Below are 24,932 nucleotides of genomic sequence, written 5' to 3' on the forward strand. Positions count from 1 at the left end.
CACACACACACACACACAACCACACACAGGCGCGCGCGCGCGCACGCACACGTGCACACACACACACACACACACACACACACACACACACGACATTGTGAGAGACCCCCTCTGAACAAAAGCTGTACCCCAAAACAAGTGACCATGCTGGGGCACTGAGAAGACTTCAACTCCATTCAGTGCACATCACCAAGAGACCTCAGCAATCCAACATCAAACCGCTCCCTCTACACTGGATTTACCACTGTGCACCAAACATTAGATCATACAAACACTATTATCCCCTATATCCAGAAAGTGGCGAAAATGTCATAGAGCCTACTGCGTGTGTGTAATTGGATTCATGGGCACTCTCCCCTCGTGTGCCTTTACTATGGCTTACTAATCACAACAGAGTCAGAAGGAAGTAACTTTATGAAGCAAGGTGGTGTGAATCTTGTCTTTTTGAATGAATGGTTTAATTCTATACTAAACGGATTCCCTCAGTACATAAAGTGATTTACACATATCATATACCATCTCACCACCACTACCACTCGTGGGATTCACCCACCTAGAAGATGCGACGTAGCAACCACTATTCACCACGACATTCTCTACACGTTGACTGGTAGTGAGGTGCACAGACAGGAAACTACCCAACCGACAGTACAGTAGAGACACTTAATGCACCACTCATTGGCGATGAGCCTATTCCAACTGTCTCTGAGAAGCCTGTGAAGAGCCTTGGCCGATGGTATGATGCCTCCCTTAAGGACAAAGAGCAAGTAGATCAGCTCAGGAAGGATGTAGCCAGCGGCCTGGAGAACATCAACAGAACCGCACTACCTGGCAAGTTGAAGCTCTGGTGTATGCAGTTTGGGCTCCTTCCACGCCTCTTATGGCCACTTACCATGTATGAAGTCCCGATCTCAAAGGTGGAAAAGCTGGAGAGGCTGGTCAGCTCATATGCAAGGAAGTGGCTTGGGCTTCCCAGGTGCCTCAGCAGTATAGGGCTCTATGGCAAAGGAGTATTAGAACTGCCCATTTCCAGTCTAGCAGAGGAGTATAAATGCGCCAAAGTTAGACTGGAGATGATGCTATTGGATTTGAGTGATCCATTTGTAGCCCAAGCTGCACCCATCCTGGCTACTGGGAGGAAGTGGACCCCACTGGAAGCAACCAAGCAGGCAAAGGCAGCACTCAAGCACAGGGACATCGTGGGCCGAGTGCAGCACGGGAGGAGTGGTCTTGGAGCCGGAGCCAGTACACCGGCCTGGAACAAGGCTACTCCGTTCCAGAGACGCAAGCTGGTGGTCCAGGAGGTACGTCAGCAAGAGGAGGCAGCAAGGTGTGCAAAAGCTGTTTCACAGGCAAAGCAGGGGCAGTGGATGACTTGGGAGGGAGTGGAGAAGAGGAAGATCTCCTGGCAGGAGCTGTGGGAGATGGAGGCATTTAAGGCTAGCTTCACCATCAGGGCCGCTTATGATGTACTGCCGTCTCCCAAGAATCTTAGCCAGTGGTACGGAGAAGACCCGACATGCTCCCTCTGCCCGACTCCAGCTACACTAAAGCACATCCTGGTGGGCTGCAAGACCGGCCTCACTCAAGGCCGGTACACCTGGCGGCACAACCAGGTGCTACAGTGTCTTGCGGCAGTGATGGAGAGTCGACGGATGAGCGTCAATGCCCTTCCTCCACCATCTCGTAGGCCGGCAACAACATTTGTCCGGGAGGGCGGGGGCCAAGCCACTCTCACCACCACAAGACCAGAAACTGGACAGCTAGGTGGGGCACGGGACTGGAAGATGCTGGCAGACCTAGGCCAGAAGCTCCGATTTCCAGCAGAAATAGCAACATCAAATCTGCGACCAGACCTTGTGCTTTGGTCGGCCTCACTCAAGCAGGTCTATATCGTCGAGCTCACGGTGCCCTGGGAGAGTGCGGTGGAAGAGGCTTACGAGCGCAAGAAGCTAAGGTATGCGGACCTTGCAGCAGACGCACAACAACGAGGCTGGAAAGCTAAGGTCTGCCCAGTTGAAGTAGGCTGCAGAGGATTTGTAGCCACCTCAACATCCAGGCTTCTTCGAGAGATGGGAGTGCGGGGGAAGGCCCACAAGGCAGGCAGTCAAAGACCTTTCCAGGGCTGCTGAAAAGGGAAGTCAGTGGCTGTGGATAAAGAGGAAGGACTCCGCCTGGGCTGTCGGATGAGTGATGGCATCTAGGGAGTGAGCCCGGGACGCCGGATCTCACTGCTGAACCCTCTGGAGGTGTCGTGGGTCAATCAGCGAAACATCGAAGAAGGAGGGCGCCCAGCCTATTCATCACAAGACTAGACACAGGCCATCCCTGTCATACAAAGTCTCTTCCACTGCAAAAACTAGGATTCTTTTTCAGCTGACGTCAAGACAGTAGTTTTGCTCGGGAGAGTCAACCTAGAGCAGGCCGTATTAGTAGTGTAACCATCTGCTGAGCCATCTTTTTCATGTTTTTATTGCCCCCTTCTGGTCAAACATGGAAAACATTGAAGCCGTGCAAGGCAGCAGCATTTTAATCTAAACTGTTATAATGTCCATCTACAATGTTTTGTTTTAGTCAGAATTTAATATAGTTACGTTATGTCTTTTTGTGAGCGGTCAAATGTTCAGCACAGTTTTTTGTGATGTCTTGTAGAAGATGATGAGCATTCTCACAATTTCAAATTGAATTGCCTAATTCTTGAATATCCTGTTCAAATCCAAGCGAAGCTGTAAACTAGTCTAGGTCAACTGATCTGGTGAAGCCAGGGACACTCCAAAGTGCAAAGGAACTGGAATAGGCTTATAATAACATGCCACTCCCTTTGGGGAATCCCCCCAACAAAAACAGCTTCTGCCTTGCGCTCAGAGTAGCTCATTCACATGGCGCTTCCCTCTCCTGTGAGCAGCTCACATGCTCTGAGCTAGGCAGGCTTAAAATAAGTTTTCAATGTTCCAAAATGATTTGACGTCAGACTCTAGCTAATGTGGCAACTTTTAGTAGCCGTATGCGTAGCCTACAACTGCAAGACTTTTCGGGAGTTTGAAAGCATAAGAGTTTCTCTCTTTTTTTGGCCCGAGGTAAACGCGGAGCTATCGGTGTTGGCATGAAACGTAACAATATCTCGTCCCTGTGGTTTCACGACGGAACGGCTATATTTCAGGTGAGATCAACTTCATCTATTTGGAGCGGGCCCACTCCAAAGCGCCGGGTACATCGTCGGGAGCAGGTCAACATCTGACTGCATTATGGCGAGCGGCGACGAGGAGAAGGGGAAAGTTGATTTGTTAGAGGATAACCGAATTGACTCTGGTATCGACTCTTTCAAGTCACTCACTAAAGACGAGCATTATTCCAAGCCTACACAAGAACTGAATCCGGATGATGGAGATGCTAAAGACAAACTCGACAGCGTGACCGAGGAACGCAATGACTCTGCGTACACTTCATCCTCTATCACAGTCGACAACATTACTGTCATTTTAAAGAGTTGCTTGACTCCAGGCTCTGATGACACGGAGAACGCCGAGACCCACAATGATCACAAGGAACAGGAAGTTAATCCTCTAACCACCATTACAGATGATGGAGACACGTATGTATTTGTGTTCTTGCCAAATTCACTGATTATTTTACATGTCTGCAAAAATACTTGTTCAGGGGGATGTACAAGGCTGTTGTTGACAACTGCCTAGTATTCACTCCATTAGTGTTGCAGTCTGCGCATATGCAAGCAGATCGGGTAGCCTTGAAAATCTGGAGGCATTGTGGTCTATTTAATATCCTATATTTAGACCACGAGGTTGATCTAACCACGCCTTTGTATGTCCACTGTAGCCTAATGTAATTGCAATTTAAATTGTGTACGAAACTAAAGCTTTCAAAACTGAACTTAACGAAAGTTTACGAAATTAAAACTAAAGTTTTTTTTTGAAGGCCAGCGATATCATTTCACTTCAACCAACACAGTTAATGACATGTCACCTACAAAGTATAAACCAAGATATTGCAGCTGACGTAAAGCCGACGGCCCCCCAACCAAACTAGCTGGTTTCGAAATATTAAACGAATTTCCTCTTCTGCAGTTAGAGAACAATCTGATAGGCCTACGGCTTTGTGTTTCAAAAGTAAGTTGAGTAGTTCTTAACAAGGAAGGCTCTATGACGTATACCTTTTAATTTAAAAAAAAAAAACAGACCTTAAACGTGAGTGTTTTTTTTAAATTTATTATTATTATTATTTTTTTTTTTTGTCGTGAGTAGGAACTTAAAGCCGTCTGTCTGCTGGTGTCAGTGTCTGTCACAGAAAGCAGAAGTATAGAATAATGGAATTTCCCTCGCTGGGCTGGACACATTCTGATACCCCTCTCTGGCCTCCAGATCTCAAACACACACACACACACGCACGCACGCACACACGCACACACCTGCAGACATAAGAAAGCATGAAGTGCACACTTCTTTTTGCATACATGTTTATGCACGCTTAACTGATTATAAGTAGGCTATATGCTTCAAGATGTCCGTGCCACTTTTCACATTTCCCACCAGACAGGTTTCCTTTGTTTATTTCCGTCTCCTGCTATAGCCTAGATGTACATTCATTCGTGACATAACAGTGGCATGTTTTTTTACGACCCTGTTTTGTGACATTTTGATGTCTGCGTCTCAAGGAAACAGTCTTGTGGTTGTAGAGGCTACATCACATCACCAAAGTGTTTCTGTGACACGAGACTGCTGTCCCTCTTGGAATCTCATTGTCTGTCCTATACATCTTTATGTTATGGAGTAAGCTACACATTATCACACTACATCTACTTGTCCCATAAAATACAACTTAAATAAAGGGTGTGCAAAGAACATGGAAACTTATCTCGTCTGGGCCTCCAGCCCATAAAGGTGACCAACCCCAAGGCTGTGATTCCCACACCTTCAATCATAGTAAATTATGTTTGGGGAGTATAAAGTCATTTCAGTGCCCGAAAGTGTACAAAACGGTGTAATAACGGCCCATGAGCAAATTACTGTTTAAAACAGACAACGTTTGTAGAGATAGTTAAAACTAATGAACTGCTTTCACTTAGCTGACTGTCTGAAGGCCAACATTGAGGTTAAGACAGGTCATCGCATGCAGTGAATCTCTAGAATGCCTCTTTTGCATGGGAAAAGAGAGTGCCTGAACATGTGCTTAATGCAAATAAGAATAGCGCTTTTTTTTTACATCTACAGTTAGAGAATCGGTTACCTATCAGTCTAATGCATCATAGAGTAATTTGTGATGTTATACATTAAAATGGAAGGGGCTTTACATACAACCCATTTTGAAGGTTCTAATAAAAAAAAAAAATAAAGAAGGAACCCTTAAATGGCAACAGTGGTTATTTAGGGCTGAACAGGATTTGAAGTAGAACCTTTTACTTTAGTTCTCACATTATCCACGGGAACCATCTTATGTGTGGCTGCTAGTAGTTACACTGGAAGTACTGGAACATTTACAAAAAAAAAAAATGATATCTGGTGGCACTAGGGTAACATTTCCTGTTTTTTTTTTTTTCAACCCTTATTGTTCCCTGTAACTTGCCTATGCTTCAGGGGAACCTTTTTTGAATTAATATTTGAAGTATTTGATGCGCATTCTCACTTTAAGCATTTAAAGTGCAATATGATGATGATGATGATCATTAAGTGTTCTACGATGATCATCACCACATTATGGAGAACTTGAATAACCTCAGGTCTCTGGAAACACTTTGCACGTTGATTTGAACATTGTGGCCAAAGTTCCAATGTTGCGCAACTTTAACCGCTGTGTTTTGACACCCTTCCACTACCTGTGTGCCGGTTGATGCCGATCTTTTGTTCAGACATTTCTCAGTATTTCTCGCCACATTTTTCCCTCCTCTCTCTTTTTATTTCCCTTTGACACCATTCTTCTTCTGAGTCGAATGAAAAGTGTTACACCTACATTCATGCTTAAATGGTAAACTGATCTTGACATTAACTGGAAACCCCTCTTGTCTATCTGCAGCATCCTGCACCTAGCCATAATCCACGAGGCTGTAGATTTTGCAGATCAGTTGATCAAGCTGTTTCCCAAAGAGATCCTGAACCTTCAGAACAACTTATATCAGGTAAACTCTGCAACATGCCTCATAAACCCTGTTTGCACTGTGATTCCCTGGGTGAGTTTCTGTCCCTCTAGATTCATGATCTGAACCTACCTCTGAGCTTTCTATCGTGTATATTCTCAGGTGCTTTCATGAGGAAGTAAGTCTGGAACTCCCCTTTCATTGACTAAAAATATGTCGCCATTGAGAAAGTAGGTTAGGGTATGTACTTGTTGGTGAGGAGTGTGAGTACTTACATTTTGAAACAGATTCTCATAAACTTTAACATATATATACATTTATACTTAAAAAAAAAAAGATGTTACTGAGAACCTACAGGTTGATTTTGTAATCAGTGACATAGCTGGTTGTGTTTGTAAGGCTTTGGATTGTTATGTAGTTTGGTCCATTGGTATCTGTTTAGCTCTCGTGGTGATATAAGGTAAAGCGAAAACGAAAGGTAGAAATGAACAACAAATGGAAAGATATCAGGCCACCCAGAGAACACCTGGGTACTTCCCTCTACTATCATCCAACCTTTGCTCTGCTATCCTTTTTCCATTAAACAAAAATGTGGACACGGAACTCTTTTACAGAGATGATCCAACACTCGAGAAAAGTCCTTGTTTGGTCCACAGGCAGAAGCAGGCTTGAAGTGGCAGTCAGCATTTTAGACTATGACTCATGGAACGCTGTTTCTCTCTGAGTCGAAGAGGTTACCAAAAGCCACGCAAACAATAAGCCAATCTCATTAGCTGATTTCCTCTTGGTGGTCAGTGTGCGCTCCAGCATTGAGTAAGCTCCAGAAGCGTCACCCCACAGTCACAGACTGGAGGACTCTTGTTTCTCAATGAATAATGGCTCAATCACTCAGTCTGCAATCACTGATTCATGTGCCCCCCACACACACAAATGTTGGTTTTAACCACGCATCACGCTGCCTCCTTCTGCAAATCTATTCATCACAACCCTCCTCCACTGTCCATTAAGGTCGGTGCCCTTTGAGTGGTTAGCACTCAGGACCTTTCTTTCCCTGTTTTCATGTAACATTGCCAGTCTCTACTTCTCCAAATCTAACCTCAAACCTCCCTCTCTACTTTCAACCTCCAATCACCCTCCCTGTTTCTGCACCGTAGATGCCTAGTCCGTGACCCCTTCCAACCTGTGTCCCACCACCCCAGCCTAGTCCGCGACCCCTTCCAACCTGTGTCCCACCACCCCAGCCTAGTCCGTGACCCCGTCCAACCTGTGTCCCACCACCCCAGCCTAGTCTGTGACCCCCTCCAACCTGTGTTCAACCACCCCAGCCTTTGAGCCAGTGGGGTTTGTTGACACGTGGCTAATTGGCTAGACTCCCACTTCTTTTCTGCCTTTGCTTCTTAACCTTCCTTAATTGTGTAGCTCTTTTGTGTCTTATTCTGCTTCTTGTATATTTAATTACCTGAAAAGCACCATATCAAATAAATGTATTATATTTATTATTTTATTTACATATTTATTTATTATATTTATTTATTATTATTGCATCAACATACATTTTGGTTGGAGTGTACCTTCCGATGAATTCTGTTTTCTTAGTATTTCTGCTCTTTTCCAAGTTCTCAAAGACGCTTAACATACTGTGGAATAAAGACATTAAAAGGTACAATAATAACACATTAAAACATAAAAACATAAAAACATGGGGTGGGGGTTAGTTGAGCAAGGCAAGGCTGAAGAGGTGGGTTTTGAGGGCCAGTGCCTGGACGTAATGAAGGAACTTCTTCCATTTCTGTTTGGTTCCTCCAGACACCATTACACCTGGCCACGTACCTGGACCTGCCGCCGGTGGTGCGGAGGCTGGTGGAGAGGGGGGCCAGTCTGGCCCTGCAGGACCACGATGGGAACACCCCGCTCCACGTTGCCTGTGAGCAGGGCCGTGGGGAGTGTGCCAGTGAGATGACCCGGGATATCCCGCCCAGCCAGCTCATCCTGGTACTGGAAGCCCAGAACTGGAGAGGTGAGTGTCTTCTGGGATGTGTTTGTCACTGTGTGGAAGTGCATTATGGGAAATGTATGCGAAAAGGTTATTGCCAAGAAGTGGTGGCTAGTGCATAGTTGGCACTGGTCCACAGACCTTTTACCAACTGAACAAACTGTCAGTAGGTTTCACATAACATGACTGCTCATCCCCCACTACCACCCATCAGTCTCTCTCTCTCTCTCTCTCTCTCTCTCTCTCTGAATCTTGTTTGCTTAAACAGCATAATTTCCCCAGGGTATACACAGACTGATGTCATAAATCATAACTCTCCACCCCTGGGATGTTTGAAATGCAGCTGAAAATGTTTGGCTGACCGCCAGTAATTTTGCCGATTGAATATGAACAAATCAAATAGTTTGTACACAGGGGAGATGGGTAAACTTACATAGGTAGACCTATGTTGAGTTCTTGTCTATGCCTTTTCTTATTGTATAAACATATTCTCTATAGGCTCTTCTGTTGACCTTGATGGTATGCTCTGTGAAATTAATGTTATTAATCTGTGGAAAAGCGCAATCATTGAAACAAATCAGGCAAATGGCCATAGCAAAACGCCTTGGGGTGCACGCAGCATGTCATGCCATTAGGTTTGTTACAGCTTTACCAACCAATGTGTTCTTCATCCGCCACTATTGAAGAACACACAGATTAATGTGCCTGAAAAGTCCACATCTTTTGGCAAACCTTCACATTTTCAAGTTCTAAATGCATGTACTGTTCAGACAGACGTGATTTACGTGTACATCCCTGCTCTCAGGTATCACCTGTCTCCACCTGGCTACGCTGCGCAGACGCCATCGGCTCATGAAGGTCCTCATCAAGAAGGGCGCCTACCTGAACGCACAGGTGAGCTTGGAATTGTGTGCAGCGATGTGGAGGAGGACTGTGCTTCAGACCTTTCACCTGGAGCTCATCTCTGTCTTCTTTGATGCCAAGAGGCTTGGGAAACTCTCAATTCATTGTACTGGCACTACTCTATGTGGTGGTACATTTGGACAGTTCTGATCAGTTTGACTCTTCTTGAAACATGAATTTGATTACGTTAGAGTTGCAGTCCAAAGCTCCTGAAGGTATTATTACTTCAATGAGTTACCATTCAAGAATTCATAATTCTTTCCAAAAAAAATGCTGCATTGTGAGAAGATCAGACAGAACTTCAGTCAGAGATTCAGTCAGTGTAAGAACAGAGAGTACCACTTCTGTCTGAAGGCCGCTGTGAGACGAGGTGACTGGGTCTTGTAAGATTCATGAGGCTGTAACTGGAGTCGGGGCAGTAAAGCCGGGCCCAGAGGGCTGACGATGTGCAGGGACTTTTTCTGGCGTCCCCCCGCTTCTGCCAGGCCTCTCGTATGACCACAGGAAGAGGTCCGGAACAACGGCCATTTCAGATCCACAGAGTTATTAAGGGTCATTGGGACGAGGCACAATGCTGAGCCCTATTACCAAGCTGCGGAAAATCTGCCGTTTCAGTCTTTTCGAAATCACTGACCAAATCAACCTAACTGAAACTTAAGTGTATTAATGAGGGAGTCTTGAGAGATTTGGTACCAGAGCGCTCATTGTGTTTTTTTTCCCCGTTCTCATGGGTGATGAAGTGTTAACTTGTGACCGTGTGGCTGCCAGACAGCTTGTATTTCTTGTTAGTCTCATATTATGTGTCATTTTACACTTCCCGCCCTCTCACTTGATTCCCTATTTTTATTACATCTCCCGTGGTCCTTATGTCTCTATGAGCGCTCTCCTCTGAGACACAGCCTATGGCCATTCTTCCCAGCATCCTTTCTTTTGTTTTAATTTGATTTAGTCAGTTCCCTCATGTCAGTTCTGAGTAGGGGCATTATTTCATAATTTCATGTGTCACAGCAATGATTTTTGCTTTTTGTATTATTTTATTCATAAAGTATTATTTTTGACAGATTATCATGTTAAAATCATTTTCATCAGTTAAATATAATCGAGAGTTTTTGTCTTTGGCTTCCTCTGAGGCTGCAGTTAGTTTACTGTTTACAGTTAGTTATATAATATAATATTGTTCATCAATATGTGTCTGTTTTGACAAACTTCATCCCCTGCCTGCACACCAGGAAGGGACGAGTGGCAAGACCCCGCTACACATGGCTGTGGAGCTCCACGACGTCACGGCCGTGACCCTGCTGCTGAACAAGGGGGCGAACGTCGACGCTGCCATGTTCAATGGCTGCACGCCGCTGCACCTGGCCGTTGGCAGGCAAGACGCCACCATTGCCAACCTTCTGTGCCATTCGGGCGCCGACCAGATGATCAGGAACATGGAGGACGAGACAGCGCTAGACCTCGCCGATGGAAACGATGACGTAAGTCTTGACCTCTTAGAGGTATAGTTGAGGGCGGATGTTTACACACACATTGGCTAAGTGCATTCAAACTCAATTCAACTCAAACTCAATCTGAACATTTCAGCTCAATATATATCCTCTCTGTTAGTTAGTCCAACTAGTTCATTTTGATGATGGGAAATTCCAGAGTAATAGTAGAGACGATTATTACTTTCAGCTTTTATCACATTCTCAGAGGGTCAAAAATGTACATACACTTTGTTAATATTTAGTTGCACTGCCTCTAAGTTGTGTAACCTGAATCAAACGTTCGGGGTAGCCTTTCACAACACAACACTCTGCCCTAGTCCTCCTGGCAGAACTCAGGTTTGTGGGCCTCTTTGCACAAACCTGCCTTTTCAGGTTCAGCCCACACATTTTCTGTTGGATTAAGGACAGGACTTCATAATGGCCACTCCAAACCTTTACTCAGTTGCCCACAAGCCATTTTGTCACCATTTTGGAGGTCCTGCTGAAATGCCCATTTGCGTCCAAGCGTTAGCCTTCTGGCTGATGTCTTCAGGATGAAGTTTCAAAACATCCACATAATTCTTGATGCCACCAATTTGATGAAGTACACCAGTTCCTCTTGCAGCAAAACAGAACCACCCCACACAACATGATGCTGCCACCCCCGTGCTTTACGGTTGGGATGGTGTTCTTTACGGTTGGGATGGTGTTCATTACGGTTGGGATGGTGTTCTATGGTTTACAAGCCTTCTCCTTCTTCCGCCATACATAACGTTGATCATTAAGGACCAACTATTTGCATTCTAATCTAACCAGAGAACATCCCTCCTAACGGTAAGATCTGCAAACTTTAGTCTTGCTTTTTTATGCCGGTCTTGGAGAAGTGGCCTCCTCCTCCAGGAACAGCCTTTCGGGTTATGACCATACAGCACTCTCTTTACTGGGGATGGAGATACTTTTGTACCAGTCGCCTCCAACAATTTCAACAGTTCCTTGACTTTTGTCCTTTGATGCTTTTGAACTTTTGAACTTTTGAACAGAAACCAGACTTGTGGAAGTCAATATTTTTTTTCTAAGGTCTTGGCTGATCTCTTTAGATTTCCCCATGATAAGCCAAAGGACACTGTGTCTGAAGGGATGCCCTAAAGACAGCCACGAGTACACCCCTAATTGACTCCCACTAATTACCGTTAGCCAATCTGAAGCTTCCAAAGTCATGACATCGGTATCCAGAAGCTTCCAGGCTGTTTAAAGAGACAGTGAACTTGGTGTATGTTGACTTTTGACCCACTGGAATTGTGATTTTGTGAATTAAAAGCAAAATAAATTTGTCTCTGATCAACTGTGGGAAAATTACTTATATTCTAAATGAAGTAGATATCCTAACTTACATGCCAAAAGACATTTATGGTAACAGGAAGTGCCTCTGAAGTTTTTTTGTTTTAAGTTTGAATGTCTTAAGTAAAAGTGTCTGTAAACTTCTAAACTCAACTGTACAAGTGACAGTTCATGTGGGTCACTTAAAACAAATATTTCTGTAAGTAAATAGATTACATTGTCTAATTGAGGATAATGGTTCACACATTACACACAAGCACAGGGTTGAATGCAAGAGAATTAATGTGGATGATATGCCTGGATGTGGACGCGTCTTTATCAAACTGCGTAATGTACAGGTGATCTGCATTGTAGGCTATATTTGACTATTGTTTATGTGAAATGTGACAATTTTTTTCTTGACCTACAGATCCTTGCCCTGTTCCCCTTTGATGACATTCAGATCTCTGGAAGGTCCGTGGTCGGGGTGAATTTCTAGATCAAAGAGCAAGACGAGGCACGCTCATAGAACAAGCCAAAATGCCTTTCACTCACTGGGAACCTCATAATATCTGTAGATATTTAAATATGTATAGAAAACAGTATCTCTATCCAAAGCAACTACTGCTTCAAGTCCTTAGGATTGAAGTACATATCATGAATTTTCATCATCGTGGCTTGAAGAAATCTTACACCATTAAAGGTACAAATATTTAAAGACAGTCTGTCAAGTTGATTGTTATAGTATACAGTATGTTGATCTAATCAGGCTATTTTTCTCTTTTCTGAAATAAGTTATACATCATAGGCCTTTGTGCATCTTGTAATGGAAAAGTTTTGCTGTGTATGATTTAACAGTAGTTTTATAGGATGGGAGGAATGCTTTCAACCACTTGTGCCCAGCAAGTTAGTGTTAGATCATCTCTACCTTGTAAATTGTAAATTTCAGTTGGCTGGAATTGTTTTTATGTTACATTGTCTCAAGTGCAGTGCTCTCAGATTTGTCACTAGGAAATATGGAAACAATGGAAATATACCCTGGTCAGTTGAAACTAATACGTTGTTCACAAATATATCGCCTTTGGCAGTAAACCGTGTCTAAGACATTGATTTGAGAAATGCACTCTATTCTGAAGACTTTTCTTATTTAAATAAACGATCATACCAAGATGGCTCTATGTGGGTACGAGTTGGTGCCTCATTTTGTTATGATCATACTTGTACAGATACGCTGTTCATTTGAGTCGTGAGTATCGTCAGGGGTTAACTGATGGGTTTTACTGGATGGCATTCAGTTAGTTTCTCCAAATTAACAACAGTAGTCTATGTTTTCTAATAAAAAAAAATAAAATGATCTGTCATGTCTGATTTCTTTGTAAGTTACTTGCTTAGCCATGCGGATGAGAAGATCTTAACGGGTGTTGGTTATGGCAACGTCAGCCCTATTTGTTCAGTGCTGCCTCTGTTCAGTGCTGTCTTTAGCGAAGCTGCCTCTAACTATTTAGCGAAGCTGCCTCTAACTCTTTAGCGAAGCTGCCTCGTGAAGCTGCCTCTAACTCTTTAGTGAAGCTGCCTCTAAATCTTTAGTGAAGCTGCGGGAGCCCTGCTGGTTTTGTTCCAATTATTTGTATTTATTTTTATATTTTATTTATTTATTTGTATCCGCTACAAGTGTACGTGCAGCAAAAAAACAGGCCTAGAAACACCAAAATTGGCAGGTGGGTTGGAAATTTCACTCACTACTCAAGCACATAAAATTACACTCATTGACTTCAAGGTGGCGCTGTAACAATCAAGTTTATGCTAGTTTTCATCATAAACGTCCCTGCCCATGTTATTTATGAAAGAATTCAACTTAGGCTGTCACATTTCTGGTGTCATCCCTGTCTCACTGAGATTTGTAGTTTTTCCAGATGCCCAAAGTCATCCACCTATCCTATCTCAGGCTAGCATCCAAATAAATTCATCTCAACATTTTCTTAGATTGCACATACTCCACATTGAAATGCTTAGAAAACAATGTATATATGCTGAAAATGCAAGCAGTATTTCAACAAAATGTAAATTTGTCTTTCTTTTTTTGTGGTTATTCTTTGGTTATGTTAGTGTTCATGTCTGATAAATAAAACTATGCAGAGTTATGTGTGTGTAAAATCGTGTGATATTACTCTACCTTGTCAGTCTACACGCTTCTTTGGCTTCTGCAGTTGTCTTTGCCAGTTCCATATCCTTCAGCTTGTCCATTAGGGGGTCTCGAGGCGCGATTTGTATATACGACTGTGGTGTAAAAGTGAGCTACACGCCGCAACTTAGTAGCAAAAAGTACCAATTCTCCCGGAATGGGGCTTTAAGTTGTTACATTTTGATATGTCAATCCGTTTATAAAAATGCTTACGTACCAACACTTAGAGGTACACTACAGCGAGGTGATGCAGCTTTATTGTAGACCTTAATTCTGCCATCGCTCTTCAGTCTAGAAATATAGGTTCTAATTATTTATACATTCCATCTTTTCTTTTTACATACATAAAAACCTTTGACCTTTGGTGTTTGCCAGAGATAAACCTTTTCCCTTTACTTTCCCCCAGATCTGCTCATAGACTGTACTGAATGTCCTCACACGAAGACATTGAGCACACTTTGCACAATATATTGTAAGGAGTGTGGAGATTACATGCCCTCGGTAAACAGGCACACTTTCTATAAATGTTTATGCATAATTTTGGCTGACACCACACAAGATGATTTAAGTAGTGTTGGGGTTTAACTGTAAACTGAACACTGCGTCATCTCATCTTCAGTTCCTGCTTGCCTTAACACAAGATGGTTTAGGTAGTGTTGGGGTTTAACTGTAAACCGAACACTGTCATCTCATCTTCAGTTCCTGCTTGCCTTAACACAAGATGATTTAGGTAGTGTTGGGGTTTAACTGTAAACCGAACACTGTCATCTCCTCTTCAGTTCCTGCTTGCCTTAACACAAGATGATTTAAGTAGTGTTGGGGTTTAACTGTAAACCGAACACTGTCATCTCATCTTCAGTTCCTGCTTGCCTTAACACAAGATGATTTAAGTAGTGTTGGGGTTTAACTGTAAACCGAACACTGTCATCTCATCTTCAGTTCCTGCTTGCCTTAACACAAGATGATTTAAGTAGTGTTGGGGTTTAATTGTAAACCGAACACTGTCATCTCATCTTCAGTTCCTGCTTGCCTTAACACAAGATGATTTAAGTAGTGTTGGGGTTTAACTGTAAACCGAACACTGTGTCATCTCATCTTCAGTTCCTGCTTGCCTTAACACTGTGCCCTGCAGCCAACTCAAACGGCAATGGTAACTCACTTTAAGCACATAACTTCCTTGCTAAGCAGCAGCCCTATTTCCTGTCAGCTGTGTGTGTAAGAGATACCATCTACTATCTTCCTTCTTGCAGTCTTGCTCGTGCCTATTAAACGCATTAAAGTGCTGGGTCAACCTAGTCCATCCAAATGTTTTAACATTGCTATTTCAACCCAGCCACTGGGTAAATTGGACCAACACTGCTGGGTTAACGGAATCCAGACAGATGGGTTTATTTATTCATGTTAAAACACAATACTTTGTCTGTAACCTACAAACTAAATATTTTCACTAAGTTATGCTGAAAATCACCCCTTCTCCTGCCAGCTGAATTTATATGCTAATGTTCATTAGAGCCTTTAAAAAATAAAAAAAAAACACTTGAAAACTCGACTGTTCCATTGTTTGTTCTCCGAATTCGATGAAGGCGTCTAGCCTCCTCTGAATGACCCAGAGGGACCCGTCCTACCAAGGAAGCGTCCTTGACTTTGAGAAACACCCTCACCCTTAGTTATATGCCTCGAATTTACGTTGTTGTGATTGGATGAAATTGAAAGAGACACATGATAGGCTGCAGAGAATGTTCTTATGAAAAAGATGCATTTGTGAATCAAGCACATCAGGAAAGTTTAAAAAAAATCCACAAATGCTGAGCGGTTTGTAATTGTGAGTTCATTAGTCAGGAAATACATTTAACACCATTTACACTTGTGAATCGCATAAGATGTATATGTGAATCACAAAATACATTTGTGAATCGTGTTACATTTATTTGCGAATTTTGAAACTAGTCTAACAACATAGTAATCATGCATGGGACACGGGAGTTGCATTAAAACTGAGATCCCTATTTTGCAATGTGTGATTCTCAGCTACATGATGCCATTATATTACTGTTTATTAAGGGGTGGACGTAAACAGTAAGTAAGTAAGTCATGTCGCTCAGCTAATGGCAAAGAGCTTGTTTAAATCGAACTACGTAGCCACGTAGGCTGCTTGGAGATGGAAACCGACTTTGCAGTGTGTATAGTTGGTAGTCCTCCTTTCCAAATGGTGTCAGTGTTGGGCTAGAACAGGCATCTCCATAGTCTGTCATGGTGGTCTCGGGTTTCAGCACTCTGTTGGCAGTGGCAAGGGAGGAGATCTATTCTGAGTTGAACACTGAAGTGAAGCCTTTACTTCTCGCTAGCTGTCCAGGTGAGAGCAGTGAGTGGAGACAATGTCGAAATTATACTTTGATCTGCCAATGTCACTGTAATATTGCTAATGTTATTTGGAATCGATTCTCCGCAGTTCATGCTTGGACCTAACGAAGGTGGTGGAAGTGTGTGGCGTCTCTGAAACGCCAGTGTTCAGAGCTCGAGAAGAGTTGAGAGAAAATGCCATCTTTTTCATGGAGGTAGGCGGTTAATACTTGGAATTATATAGCGGTCCTTTGATGGTCTTAAATACCTATAGACAGGTTGAACTGCCTTGGCTGTTTGTATATATATATATTTTTTGTTCCTCTCCGTGGTTGCTAGGGCAGTCAACACTTCGTTGTCAGCTTGCCTCTAGGTAACGTTAGCCAGCTAACAGTTATTTAGCATAAGTGAGTTACATTGAAATTGACCAGCTCTTTGGCCATTTTAGTTTTAGCTTTTGAAGAACCCGTGGTGTTTATGTTGTGCGATTGCAGTGAAGAGAATGATAACGACTTGTTACATTCGCTGTTGTTACCTCCTTCATCTAGCCATACGTGATAACGATAGCAGGACATGGTATTTAGCGCTACTATTGACAGCTGCTAATGTAAAACAGCAACTTGTAAACTTGCTAGCTTACTAGCATTAACTCACCCACAACTACTTCATCTAACATTAACGCCAGGATGCATTTATCATTCACACTTACTTTTGGGGTCTAACGTCAACAAAATAGCTTTAGATAGATATAACGTAGCCATCAGCTTAAATGCTTGCGCCATATGTGTAAAGGGAAGTCAATACCTTTCTAAAACGTCATGTATGTTGTGTAAGTAACATTAGTTTGCGTGCGAATCTATCATTTCCCAACTACGATTAACAATAACGTTTTGTTTTCTTGAGCCTAGGCTATCGTAGACTAGTTATTGCCTTCTATATGTATGTGAACAGGCTAATGTTATTCCTGATTTAGAACACGACCAGCCTCAGCTTTTTTTTTTTCAACAGGGGAAAGCATCAGCCTCTATCTTATTAGGCCACGCTGGCAGAATATCCGGGAAGGTTGATGGGTCTTAGCTGTCCTACCTAAGATTTCTCTGCTCAACAGCAGCATTCATATCCTGGATGTAATCCGAATCCATGTGAATGCAGACGCGCCCACCCTGCCTATTCATAAATGTTGGCGCTAGACAATACTGAAAGTTTGCTGGTTGATTTAGCTGTTGACTTTCCTTTTATTCAGCATGACATTTACCATAAAGGTAGGCTTATGTATCCAAATATCTCATCAGAAGGCAATCAACTCCTTGTTTCATGAACTGCCCGTTCAAAAGGCCAGGTTGTTCCATAGTGGGCCACTGCTGGTGTTGCCATTGGCCTGGATGGCACTGGGCTTCCACACAAAGAGGCTCTGTTGGGGCATGGGCTTGAGGGAGGAGGCCTATTCTAAGAATCTCTCTCACACACACTGACATACACAGAGTGCTGTATCTGAAATGCGCCGTGTTAAAGGGTCCGAAGTTACCTTTTTACCCTGGAATAAAATAATAAAAAAAACGAACCCCTAAATCTTGTTTTATCCTTATTTCCTCGACACTTGTTATTGGGAGTAACTTAATAGTAGTGCTTTGTTTCACCACTTTACTCTGCCTTATTCTTCCCTTCCCTTTTACGTGTGCCCCCCCCCCCCCCCCCCCCCCCCCCCCAGGCTGGTCCTCATGCTTGGCTCTTGGCCCCTGGCTCTTGCTGAGTCAGACGGGTCCTCTCTACTGGAAGGCTGGCAAGACATGTGGCTCTTCAGGTTCTTCCTCAATATCCTAGGCTATGCCACCATCATCATCCCAGGCTATTTTCTCATCAGCTACTTCAAGAGGATCAACTATTTAGAAACCGGTGAGGGATTTACCATTTTCAAAGCATTTTATTGAATACTTAAATCAAACGCTTAAACTTCAAAAATAAAATTCTGCTTCTTTATTAAATACGCCCCCTACCCCCCTTAGGTCGCGGCCTTTGCTTCCCTCTTATAAAGGCCTGTGTGTTTGGGAGCGAGGCAAAGACAGGTCTCCTGGATGATGTGTCTGTTACGTCCAGGAATGACGCAGAGTCCTCTTCCTCCACACGCCAGGCCGTTAAGTTGGTATTTTGTGCGGCTGGACTTCAGGTGAGAATATTCCAGGTTGTGGTAGTATAGTGATATTTAGCTGCCGCTTAAATATTTCTGTCATTTCACTCAATTAGGAACCTGCCTAACCGCAATAAGTTCTTGTTCAACTGGTAGGAGCAAGGTGCTGAGATCATGTGTTTCATTCCCAGGGAGCACATATACTGAAGAAGCGTGTATTTTGTACTGTAAGTTGCTTTGGATAAAATGCCTGTTAAAGAAACAAGTGTAAATCCCAGTGCATCGTCTGCAGTGACTAGTGCACAGCTAGACCCAAGGGTAGAGTAGATCCAGCCTGGTGTGGTGAAACTGAAGTGTTTTCGCATTGGTTTGTCTTCCCTTATAGGATTACCTGATCCTGATCATCATAATGGTTCCTAATGATTGGTTTATATATGTTTTATGATTGGACCAGAGAGAACAGTCATGTGGTGCAGGGTACCCAGAGTTATGAGGCACATTTATGAAACAGGATTTATCAGTTTATCAGATCTATTACCAGCTCCGAGGTGGCAGTGGGGAATGTGAACAATAACAATTTGATTCTGTTTCCATTACTTAAAGGAAATGTATTGGCCTACTGTAGCGCATTTTATATGTAGGTAAGATGGTTTTATATAGGTATCATAAACTATAAAGATCAGTAAGCACTGTATGTACTGTGAGCCCTTTTATTGTTCTTAGATAGGAATCATTAACTGCAAAGGTTCAAAAGGAAAACTTTTTATAGTTGTACAATACACAGGGGAATATAAAATTGCAGTGTACTACTCGATGGCTTTAGCTGTGGCCATTTCAAAGCAAAGTTTACAGAAGCTCAGCGATGTTAAAGGCAGAGTCAAGAGTGGCCTGAGTTAAGTGTGGAGCAGACGACTTGAGATGAGAGTCAAAACAGGGTCTCGGCCTCTGAGAATCAATAGATATAAGCACTGTATGTCCTGTGAGCCCTTCCATAGTTTTTAATGAATATATGAACCAGATAAACTGTTTGCTGAGTGTGAGATGGGGGACGGGTTGGGAGGAGTGGCAATGGTTCTGGTTCTGGTTCTGGTTTGTCAGGAGGCTAATTATAAATTATCTGAAGAAAGCGGTTTGTCACGACCTTTGCTAGTTTTGGCAGACTGAAAGTATTGCCCTTTGGCAAGCAATGCTGTGGCTGTGCTATGTGTCTGGATTTCTTTTGGCTCCAGAGCTGATTAAAATTGTCCATGAAGTTTTGTCCTTGTAACCTTTACGCTCTGCAAAGCGATTGGCTAAGGCCATGATAGAGGGGGAATGTATTGGATCACTGGGCCACTGGTTCAGCCTATGACTGAACTTTTAAGTCATTACCATCCTCCTTCAACAGCACTGATATCCTATCCACTGTGAAAGGGAATGAGATTGCATGTGTGAGTGTGAGTGTGAGTGTGAGTGAGAGTGAGAGTGAGAGTGTGAGTGAGAGTGAGAGTGTGAGTGTGAGTGTGAGTGTGAGTGAGAGTGTGAGTGTGAGTGTGAGTGAGAGTGAGAGTGAGAGTGAGAGTGAGAGTGAGAGTGAGAGTGAGAGTGAGAGTGAGAGTGAGAGTGAGAGTGAGAGTGTGAGAGTGTGTGCGCATGCGTGCGTGCGAGGACGGGGTGTAGTAGTTTGTCTGAAATGCCCATCCCTAATTCACACAACTTTTAAATGGCTAGTAGCACTCACATTGCAACTACATGGCATTTAGTTTTACAAGACCAGCTGTAACATTGAATAAACTGTGTTCACGGGTGCGGTCAATACATTTATGTTGTTGTATAAAATAACATAAAATACTGTAATGCGGTTTTAAGTATGGCCTGTAGATGCTTTATACTGAAAAAAATAAAAAAAATGTACTTATAGCACCTCCCTATGGTCCATTTGTATGGAACTCAGAGAGAGAGGGGGGGGTTGGAGAGAAGGTGAAAATCCCACTAATCAAATTGAAACCAGTTCTGATCTCTGCACACGGACTGAAACATAGTTGGTATATCCCTCTAATGTGTGTGCTTGTTTTTGTGCGGTTGATTCCCCAGGCCTCCTACCTGACATGGGGCGTGCTGCAGGAGCGCGTGATGACGCGCTCATACGGGGTGGGCGAAGCCGGGGCGGAAGGCGGCGAGCGTTTCAAGGACTCGCAGTTCCTGGTGTTCATGAACCGCATCCTGGCGCTGACGGTGGCCGGCCTGTGGTGCGCGCTCTTCAAGCAGCCGCGGCACGGGGCGCCCATGTACAAGTACTCCTTCGCCTCGCTCTCCAACGTCCTGAGCAGCTGGTGCCAGTACGAGGCGCTCAAGTACATCAGCTTCCCCACGCAGGTGCTGGCTAAGGCCTCGAAGGTCATCCCCGTCATGCTCATGGGCAAGCTGGTGTCGCACAAGACCTACGAGTACTGGGAGTACCTCACCGCAGCGCTCATCTCCGTGGGCGTCAGCATGTTCCTGCTGGCGAGCTCCAGCGACAAGCACCCGTCCACCGTCACCACCTTCTCGGGCGTCTTCATCCTGGCCGGCTACATCGTGTTCGACAGCTTCACGTCCAACTGGCAGGACAACCTGTTCAAGCACAAGATGTCGTCGGTGCAGATGATGTTCGGCGTCAACCTCTTCTCCTGCATGCTCACTGTGGGCTCGCTGCTGGAGCAGGGCGCCTTCTTCAACTCCGTGAGCTTCATGCTCCGCCACTCGGAGTTCGCCTTCCACGCCGTGCTGCTGTCGGTGTGCTCCGCGTGCGGCCAGCTGTTCATCTTTTACACCATCGGCCAGTTCGGCGCTGCCGTCTTCACCATCATCATGACGCTGCGGCAGGCCTTCGCCATCCTGCTCTCCTGCTTCCTCTACGGCCACGCCGTCTCCACCGTGGGTGGGTTCGGCGTCGGCGTGGTCTTCCTCGCGCTCTTCCTCCGCATCTACGCCCGCAGCCGCCTCAAGAAGGCCGGCAAGAGGGCAGCGCCTCCTCCGATACAGAAGGTGTGAGATGCAGAGCGAGGACGGGGGGAGGGGGGTGGTGTCAAAGGAAGAGACTTTTGTACAGACACCACATTTTTAGTGGTGGCTTTGTCAGTCCCGGTGTTTTTTTTTTTCTTGTTTTTTTTTTTGTGATTTGGTTGTTCCTTTGTTCAACTTGTATTTCTTCTCTTATGTTTTAAATATTTTTTCAGTTGCTGATTTTGTACTGTTACAGGGGTACTAAAAGAGAAAAAAAAGGGATGATGCCTTTCAAAGTCTTCTGGTGATGATAAGGGATTGGACGTGGGCTGTAGTAGTACCAGCCCAGCCCAGATGATTGTTGCACACACAAGCCTGGGTCACTGACTTGCACCGCCGCCACCTCCTCGTTTGAGCGGTTTTCGCTGGAGCTGGTGGAGTGGTGTGAGTGACCATAAACACACCCACCCAGCCAGCCAGACAGCCAGTGAGCCAGCTGGTTCTCAGAGTGTTGCGTATCCGGTTGTAGGACGCTCCTGTTAAGTAACACAAATCCACATTCCCCCTAATGTGTGCATGTCTCTGCAGTAGCGTTGTGAAAGCTGAAGGCTGATGCGTTTCCTGTGAGGCGTTAGCTGCAACACGTTTACCCATTAAGGACAATCATGCCATACTAGTCGTCCTTCGCGTCTTATGTCCAACCGGTTGTAAAGAATGTATGAATGCTATGCCTAGCCGTGAAAGCCAACTTGTGCATTCGGACAAATTCACATACCAGGAAGGTTACAACATGCAGTAATATGCATGGAGCCTGTAAGGTGTTTTAGGTCGGGTTCAAAAGGGTGAAACCCACGATGGATGGGTTTAAAGCAGAAGGCCCTTTCCCCATCATATTTCTCCATAAACTATTGTATTTGATTCACGAGTTGGGTGGTTATGTTATTGGTCATAGCAATCTGTGTAAACAGGCAAGCCTTGCATTGACAAAGGGGACTTAATTGTGTTGGTCACGGCACAGTTCTGATTATTTGGAAACAAACATTGATATTATACTCCGTACACACCCAGCAGTACTTAACTGCATAGCGAAGCAAGTAGGTAGACCTACTGAATGGAATAGAACTGTGAATGCACAGATTGGTGTGTCATGTCTTGATATCAGACCTTAATCCTTACTTGTGTGTTTGATTTGTGTAAGTGTGTGATGGAAACCTTAAAGGACTCATTAACATAACTTCAATCCAACTACCGTTTCATGGGCTTATTGTCTTTAGCAACTTTTCTTCAGCTGTTTACTCATATATATATATATATATATATATATATATATATATATATATGTGTGTGTGTGTGTGTGTGTGTATATATATATATATGTATATGTGTATATATATATACACACACACACACACACACAAACACATTAGTGTGAATAACAGGTTTGTAGCAATCGAGCTACATATTTGTTTAATAGGTAATTGATTTTATTATATAATTTGATCCTTCTTGTCTAGCTTTACAATCGAACCAAATGAAACCTTCTAATAACACTAACATAGATCTTCACTGCTCACCTGGCTCAGATGGAATCTCATAACATAACAAAAAGCATTTAATTTCTCCATTTAATGAGGTTGGTGTGGAGGCAATGTTAGCATGGTAAAAGAATAGCATAATCTTTCTGTTGAATCATTTATATGGGGCATTGACTAACAGATGTGTTTGGTATTCCTGAATGAAACTGGATTATTGCACCTGAAGTCTCAAAGACATTTTAACACTTAATTGAAAACCTCACGAAGGCTGTAGAGTAGAGTGCTAGAGTCCTCACCTTTTTGTTGGAATTGCTATGCAAGTAGGGTTGGATATGGTGTATAGTTTTTGTAATATGGCATTTTTAATATTGGTTTACAATTGATTTTGGTCACGTTATTTAAATCCGTATATTTGGCAATTGTCGCAGATGTTAACACTTCTACCATACTGTACTGTACCGGTTAGGGTTCCATCCACCAGACTTTCTTTTTGTTTGTTTTTGTTCCTTGTTGATTTCCTTTTTTTTGTGTGTCAAACGATGCATCACTCTCTGGGAGAGCAGCTTAGCGAAACGTGTGTGTGCTTTTCGCTCCTTATGTGAATCGTCAAGACGTCCGGAGGTCTTATATATTCGCTCCTTATGTGAATCGTCAAGATGTCCAGAGGTCTTATATATTCGCTCCTTATGTGAATCGTCAAGATGTCCAGAGGTCTTATATATTCGCTCCTTATGTGAATCGTCAAGATGTCCGGAGGTCTTATATATTCGCTCCTTATGTGAATCGTCAAGACGTCCAGAGGTCTTATAACTTTGTGGCTTCTGGATGTTCTTCACCCCACCCTTTTCTAAAGAATGTGAGGGAAAGACTGGTGGAGGGAAGAGGGGGGGGGGATTTTGGAATACATTCAAGAGAAATGCGATTAAACTAATGTACTATTGTTTATACTCTTAATATCCCTTGTTTTAGAGTTTTTAATTATACAACAAAGAAGCGTTGGTATTCATTTAAATACATGAAGCAACTGTTGCAAATGCCTATGGTTGAGTGGGTTTGTGTTGCACAGGGGGTACTACCATGGTAATGTTCACATTCACAATGTCATAATACATTACATGTTGTGTGTGTGTGTGCATAGGCATGGATACAAATTCCATGGTAGTACACTAACTTTAATGAGAAAGAAAGTCACGTCAAACCTCAACACTGCCCTCGCACTCACACTCACTCACACGCACACAGAGAGACAGAGCGAGTGATTGTGTGTGTGTGTGTGTGTGTGTGTGTGTGTGTGTGTGTGTGTGTGTGTGTGTGTGTGAGAGTGTGTGAGAGAGAGAGATCGATGGGGAGTTATCTACATATATCCACAGACTGAACTAAACCTACCTCAATGTAAATGCAGGTGGATCTGGAGAACTAAACCACAGTTGTCAAATGTGCTTTTCATCGCCTCACAGAGATGCTCACAAGTCCTTTTTTTTTTGCAAGTCCAAGTCAGGTCTTTGGTCACATGTCCAAGTCAGGTGTCTTCACGCATGTATCTACTACCATACAATGTCAGCATTGATTAGTTGTCTGGTACATGATCACTGTAAACATGCTATTGCGACGCAATATGGGAAAAAACAGGTGTAGGCTACTCGCCATACTTGCCTTTTATAGTCATCTGTGGTCATGCACACCAGATGCATTAGGTCATGGGTCAAAATAAGGGAGGGAGTGACCTTCAGCTCGTCAGACATTGTTAATGCGCCAACAAATAAATAACAAAATTAAGAGTCCCAAATCTCCAGTCCGACTCAAGGCCCCTATCTCTGTCACTTCCACAATTACATCTATAACTAATGCACCAAAAAATAAATAACTAAATAAAGATTCACAGTTTACGAGTCCCAAATCTCCAGTCCAACTCAAGACCCCATCTCTGTCGCTCCCACAATTACATCTATAGCTAAGCCTTAATGGATAGTTCCTGTATATCTAAGTATATACCCTGTACATCTATAGCTAAGCCTTAAT

General features: G+C 43.5%; 2 protein-coding genes and 1 long non-coding RNA gene across 3 annotated transcripts; all 3 read left to right on the forward strand.

Moving 5' to 3' along the window:
• Positions 1 to 2,855: 2,855 nt before the first annotated feature.
• Positions 2,856 to 13,121, forward strand: nfkbie (nuclear factor of kappa light polypeptide gene enhancer in B-cells inhibitor, epsilon). The gene is made up of 6 exons (XM_012826649.3): positions 2,856 to 3,592; positions 6,025 to 6,127; positions 7,892 to 8,102; positions 8,884 to 8,972; positions 10,211 to 10,459; positions 12,198 to 13,121. Exons 1-6 carry the CDS (start codon positions 3,246 to 3,248, stop codon positions 12,264 to 12,266), a joined length of 1,068 nt encoding a protein of 355 aa, XP_012682103.1. The 5' UTR covers positions 2,856 to 3,245; the 3' UTR covers positions 12,267 to 13,121.
• A 2,973-nt stretch (positions 13,122 to 16,094) lies between these two features.
• Positions 16,095 to 22,623, forward strand: slc35b2 (solute carrier family 35 member B2). The gene is made up of 5 exons (XM_012826648.3): positions 16,095 to 16,302; positions 16,399 to 16,504; positions 17,998 to 18,182; positions 18,293 to 18,453; positions 20,488 to 22,623. Exons 2-5 carry the CDS (start codon positions 16,485 to 16,487, stop codon positions 21,424 to 21,426), a joined length of 1,305 nt encoding a protein of 434 aa, XP_012682102.1. The 5' UTR covers positions 16,095 to 16,302; positions 16,399 to 16,484; the 3' UTR covers positions 21,427 to 22,623.
• A 119-nt stretch (positions 22,624 to 22,742) lies between these two features.
• LOC116223782 lies at positions 22,743 to 23,867 on the forward strand. Its single transcript, XR_004165267.2, has 2 exons — positions 22,743 to 23,534; positions 23,580 to 23,867. It is a non-coding gene; the product is annotated as an uncharacterized LOC116223782 (long non-coding RNA).
• Positions 23,868 to 24,932: the final 1,065 nt, after the last annotated feature.

This window comes from Clupea harengus, chromosome 15 (assembly GCF_900700415.2).
Source record: "Clupea harengus chromosome 15, Ch_v2.0.2, whole genome shotgun sequence".
Lineage (NCBI taxonomy): Eukaryota > Metazoa > Chordata > Actinopteri > Clupeiformes > Clupeidae > Clupea > Clupea harengus.